At 48.6% G+C, this 5,828-nt stretch overlaps 1 protein-coding gene across 1 annotated transcript; it reads left to right on the top strand.

The window, feature by feature from the left end:
* Positions 1-304: 304 nt before the first annotated feature.
* ZP4 (zona pellucida glycoprotein 4) lies at positions 305-5,828 on the top strand. Its single transcript, XM_019293899.3, has 12 exons — positions 305-503; positions 845-966; positions 1,045-1,147; positions 1,707-1,862; positions 2,235-2,422; positions 2,589-2,686; positions 3,022-3,152; positions 3,348-3,537; positions 3,611-3,758; positions 5,057-5,135; positions 5,448-5,564; positions 5,686-5,828. The coding sequence occupies exons 1-12, from the start codon at positions 305-307 to the stop codon at positions 5,826-5,828; spliced, it is 1,674 nt and encodes a 557-aa protein (XP_019149444.2).

Here is a 5,828-nt window from a genome sequence, read left to right on the forward strand (position 1 = left end):
AGATCTCCTGCATGTTCCAGCTGTGGGAAGAGCTCAGGGTAAGAGACAAGGTTTGAAGACCCTCCTGGGGCTCCACAGTATGAATAGAGACCCATCTCTTGACATAAGCTCAACTCTTGCCCTTTGGTTTTCTTCAAAGAGTGCAAGCAGACTCTGCTGAGTTCAGGTGAAAGCAATGGAAGGTGTTAAACTGCTGGGCTGGGTCCACCTGGACACTTCAGGGATTCCTGGTCCCAGCTGGCTCCACAATTTAAAAGGGATAGGCTAAGGATAGCTACTTTATGGGCCTTAGCAAGAGAGCAGGATGGGTGTTGTAGGGCAGTCTAGGGCTACATCAGGAGCTATGCTCTTCTGGGTGCTTCTTGGTCACCTGGCTTTGGTTATGGGGGCTCATGTCAGTGTTTTTTCTGATCCTACCCTGCTGATCTGTGGCCAAGAAAGCTTACAGCTCACCTTGCCTCCAGGCTGGGAAGGGAATGCGTCATTTGTACTGACTACCTGGGGTAAGTGAGACAATGTCAAGTAGCATTTTTTAGCCATATCTTTGCCCAAATGCAGAGGTGAAGGGAATGAGAAGAAAGAAACAGGTTCTGATGTGAAGTGTTGCTGAACAGCTTCAGTGCATCCTGTGTAATCAGGGGGCTGTTTATGTGACACAGCAGTCAAGGATTTGGCAAAGGGCTATGCCTGGATCTAGATGGTCTTGGCTGCTGGATCCTCTCACTGCTGTTCCAGACCCTAATGCTGGCTTGGTCCCTGTTTCCCACAGAAAGGTAGGGTTGTAGTGGATCCCATCTGCAATGTGGGATGCTGAAGCCCCTGCTGCTGTGTCTTCTTTCCCTAGATACTGAAGGGAAGGCACATACTCTCCAGAATGACTCTGACTGTGGGCTCTTGGTATCTGGGACTCCAGATGGCTCCAGGAAAGTATTGGTCTCTTATGCTGGCTGTTATGTCTTTGAGTGGGTGAGTGACCTTAGGGATTCTGCTGGGACTATAACCACTGCTGCTCTGGCTGTCCTGACTGGTGTGGTTTTCCCCTAGGATGGCAATTACCTTATACTGGTTGGGCTTGAAGGAACAGATGCTGATGGGCAAAAGGTTCTTCATGAAGAGACACTACTCAGGTGCCCTGTGGACCTTCCTGGTAAGATACAAGCAGCTGTCAGAATCTTGTGGTGATGAGTGCCATTCCTTTCAGATGGCTGTTCCTAGTCAGTTTTGGGGCTAGGAGAGGGGACTTATTGCTGTTCAGAAAACTCCATGGAAGAGGGTTTGGACATGGGAGCCACCAACTTCCTGGGGACTTGTGCCTCTCTGCAGGGTCAGCAGGTGAACATGTTCATTGTGTCTCCCAGCCATATTCTGGCTACATGAGTGCCTGCAAGTTCAAGGATTGAACTGGAGACTAGGTACAATGATTTTCTTAACTGCCAAGGGTTGATCTAGAACACTTTATCTTGACAGATCCAATTTAAGTCCAGTTTCCTGTACGTGGCTTTGGGGGGAGTCCCTGTTCCATGGAAAGGCAGCTCCCTCCTGAGCAGGCTTCTACGACAGATCCAGGCCATGTGTTTGACCCTCACCTGACTCTAACTTCCCTTGATTCATATGCAGAGTCACCAGGATACCTTCCACCAGTGTCCTTCATGTCTTTGTCCCCCTGCTCTTGTGCTTTAGCTGCAAAGTCCTGCTGTTTTTTCCAGCCCTGGATGCTCCAAGCAGTACTGTCTGTTCAGCCGTTCCTAGCCAGGACCGGCTTCTGTGTGCCTCCCTGCCCATCAGCCAAGGAGACTGTGAAGCACAAGGCTGCTGCTATGACCCCAGAGACAGGGTGAAGCCTTGCTACTTTGGTAATACAGGTAAGCCTGAGCAGCTGTCCTCCCTTCTTCCTGAGCTGCTGCAAAACAGGATTCCTCCCTTTGCTGGCAGGGCAGGGTTGGTGTGTACCACTCCTGCAGGTGGCTCAGGGCTATGTTTTTGTCTGTCAAGAATATCATGTCCCAGTGATGTGTCCAGCATTTTCCAGTATATTGCCACAGACCTGGTTTTATGGCCAGAATCCCTGTTGTTGGAGCTGGTTGTGCTTGTCTTGCCATGCTTAGCACTTGTTTTGTGGGTTAAAGGCAGGACAGCTTGCAGGACTTGCTGGCCTTGTCTTGGTTGTGATGTTAGGGCCTCCTTTCCATCCCTCTTCTGTCCAAGCTCAAGACTGATTATAACTCTTCCTCCAGTGACAGCTCATTGCACACCAGATGGCCAGTTTTCCATTGCTGTTTCTCGGGATGTGACCCTGCCACCTGTTGCCCTGGACTCAGTGCAATTGGCCAGTGGACAGGGTACTGGCTGTGTCCCTGTCCTGAAAAACAATGCCTTTGTTGTGTACCAGTTTCCACTCTCTGCTTGTGGCACTACTTTTCAGGTAAGACCTGCAGCTGTCACTAGGCTGGAAGAGCTGGAACAGCCTGACATGTCTTTGGCTGCTTAATGGACATCCTACAGACTGCCAGAGGCCAAATGCTGTTCTCCAGCCTCATATTGATCCAGCCTGAGTTTACCACAGTGATGATGCCTATCTGTCATTCCAGGTGACTGGAGACCAGGCCATATATGAGAATGAGTTGGTGGCAAGCAGGGATGTGAAGACTGGGAGCTTTGGCTCTGTCACTAGGGATAGCATTTTCAGGTATTACCCTGGGGCTGATGTTGCTGGGTGCCGCTGTGTTCAATGTCACTAGAGAAATTCCTGCTTGTCACAAGCTCTGAATTCACATGAGGGCACTGGAGTAGGTTAAAGACTGGTATGTCTCTAATTAGTAGGAATAAAGCTGGTGTTGACCAGTGACACTCTGCAGATTCTCAAATTGAAACACTAAAGAGAATTTCAAGTATTTGTTAAAAGGAAGTGTTGGAAGAAAGGGGATATAACTAATTAAAGCAGATGGTATGTTGCCATATTGGAGAAAGGAGGTATCAGAGTGACTTTTCTTTTCCTGATTTGGAGCTTTCCTTTCCCACCAGGCTACATGTCCGATGTAGTTATTCCATCAGTGGGAGCTCCATTCCCTTGAGTGCTCGGGTCTTCACATTGCCACCACTCCCTGCTGTGTCCCAGCCAGGTCCTCTGTCTTTGGAGCTGCGTGTTGCCTCAGGTAGGAGAGCTTTGCAGGACCTACTCAAGCCTCTCAGTGCAGGGCTCTGGTCTCTGATGAGTAACAGTGGAGTATTGATGGGTTAACCCAGCACTGCTTCCCTGCCATGGTGCGAACTTACTGATATGGCTATAAAGGATGCCTGTACCTGTTTCTTCCTGCTCTTAAATGGCTCTTGGGTTTCTTCTGTCCCAGATGGAAGCTATACTTCCTACTATACTGACAGTGACTATCCTGTTGTGAAGACTCTGAGAGACCCTGTTTATGCAGAAGTCAAGCTCCTTCAGAGAACAGACCCAGACCTGATTTTAGTTCTGCACCACTGCTGGGCCACACCAAGCACCAACCCCCAGCAACAGCTGCAGTGGCCAATTTTGGTGAATGGGTAAGTGACTTGTAAACAACTTTGGGTCGGGGAATAACTTGCTCTTTTTTCACTGCTTACTCTTTCTCCTCAGGTGCCCTTATGCAGGGGACAACTATCAGACTCAGCTGATGCCTCAGAGTTTCACCTCAGGACTACTGTTCCCCTCTCATTATCAGCGTTTCACCCTCTACACATTCACCTTTGTGGACTCCACTTCCCAAGAGAAACTCTCTGGGCTGGTAAGATCCTGTTCTGACTGCCTAGCTTCATATTTAAGACAAGTAAAATGTGTGAGCAGTAAGAACCACTTCATAACTATGAGACTCTTGGGGGAGTGGGGAAAAGACTAGAAAAATCACCTCCTGAAACAGAAGGGGAGAGGTTGATGCTCTTATTCCCTGAGGTGAATGTGGTAGAGAGAAGATACATCACTATATGTGTGACAGAAAATCTGACTACTAGAAGGGTAGTAGTTTACTTAAGCAAATCCTATCTTGTCTCGTGAATTAGCTTAAGGTGTGTGCTCTAGTTATGCTGATTAATATTCTCTAAACTACGTTTCTTGGCCAAAATTACTTGGAAATAACTTTGAGTACCTTTTTGAAGCATCTTGGGCTCTGAATCTCATTGAGCTTCTCCAGTTAAGTCACATGAAATTCACCCTGCTTTTTACTGTTTGCTCAGCCCTCCTAGGATCAATTAATACTTAAAATTGGTCTCAGCTGTACCTAACAAGGTTCACAGTGCAGTGGTGCTCGGGCAGCCGTATTCCAGGTGTCAGGGAGAAGTGCTGTAATGCCGGATTTGACCGAATTTGAAAGCGTATGGTGTAAAGGTTTTGAACCTGCCTTGCAGCGGACAGCAGAGGGCTCCAAGGTTACAGCCTGGATGTGAAACAAGCCGAACAGACTTTCCTGCCTTTCCCCATCTGTGACCGGGTGCTCTGGTATGGAGTTAACTCTCCTCATAGCAGCCCATATGGTGCTGTGGCTTTGGATTTGTTGCTAAAACTGTGTTGAAAACAGATGTCCTTGCTGCTTCCTGAATAGCACTTGCAGAACACAAAGACTTTCTCCTTATTCTGCTGTCTCTCAACCCCACGTGAGTCAGCATGGAGTAGGCTAGAAGCTACGAGGCAGCAGAGCTGACTCAAATTGGCTAAAGGAATATTCCATGGTGCACGATTTTATGCTCAGCAGTAAACACTGGGGGATTTAATCTTCCAGTGTAGCTGGGCACTTCTGTGTCTGTAGGAGCCGGGTAGGTGACTTGCCTTTGCATCGCTTGTGCTTTAGGTTTTATCTTCCCTCTTCTCCTCTACTTCACTTGTTTAACTGTCTTTATCTCTCCAGCTACAGGCTTTCTTGCTTTTGCTCTTCCTATTCTTTCTCTGCCCTGCTGGGGCAGAATAGGGGAAGTGAGGAAGCAACTGTGTGGGTGCTTTAGCTGTTGGCTGGGGTCAATGCACCACACCAGGATATCACCAGTCTCCAGACACTGCCTGAGGGATTTCAGGCTGTGTTCCATTTTTCTCTAGGTGTACCTGCACTGCAGCGCTTCAGTGTGCCACCAGTCTGTACAAGAGTCCTGCACCACCACTTGTCCTGCCAGAGTCAGTAAGTGTCCTGGCCTTCTGCTTCCCTATCCAAAGAGGCAGCAAGGGCCTAGTCTCCAGGCTGGGGAGTAGGAGATATGTAGCCTATGCACTAATTCCTTTGAGCCATGGATAGCTTAACAAGGCATTTCCTGCTCCTTTCCACTGACTAAGGGCTCTTCTTGTGCCAAAAAGGCAGAGGTCTTCATAGGCTCTTAGCTCTGTGTGGACTGACATGGAAATTTTGGTCTTCAGAGCTTCTTGTGTGTTGACAAAGTTTACTACCTTCAGGGCTATAGGTCTTCTTACCTACAACCTTCATATTGCTCTGTAGGGGGTAAAAGGAGTGCTGAGCATCCTTTTCAGGAAGGTACTTCCCATGTGTCCAGCAAAGGCCCTGTGATTTTCCTCCAGGATGAGCTAAGACAGGATACAGCCAAGGATGACCTTGGTAAGTGTTGCAGCAGAGCAGGAGAAGGGGGCTAGTCTAAGGCTTTTCTACAGAAAGGCTGAGCCCCTAGCTCATCCCTGTGCCCCACTGGGAGCATTAATTGGGGTGTCTCTCCCCACAGGAGTAGCTGTGCATGCTCCAGCCCCCTGGGCTCTGGGATTTGCTGCTGTGGCAACTGGGGCAACTCTGTGTGTGGTGCTTGTGATTTCTGTGCTGTGGCAAAGGAAGGTGTCAGCAACACATGAACTCAATGGATTGCAATAA

Source organism: Corvus cornix, chromosome 6 (assembly GCF_000738735.6).
Source record: "Corvus cornix cornix isolate S_Up_H32 chromosome 6, ASM73873v5, whole genome shotgun sequence".
NCBI lineage: Eukaryota > Metazoa > Chordata > Aves > Passeriformes > Corvidae > Corvus > Corvus cornix.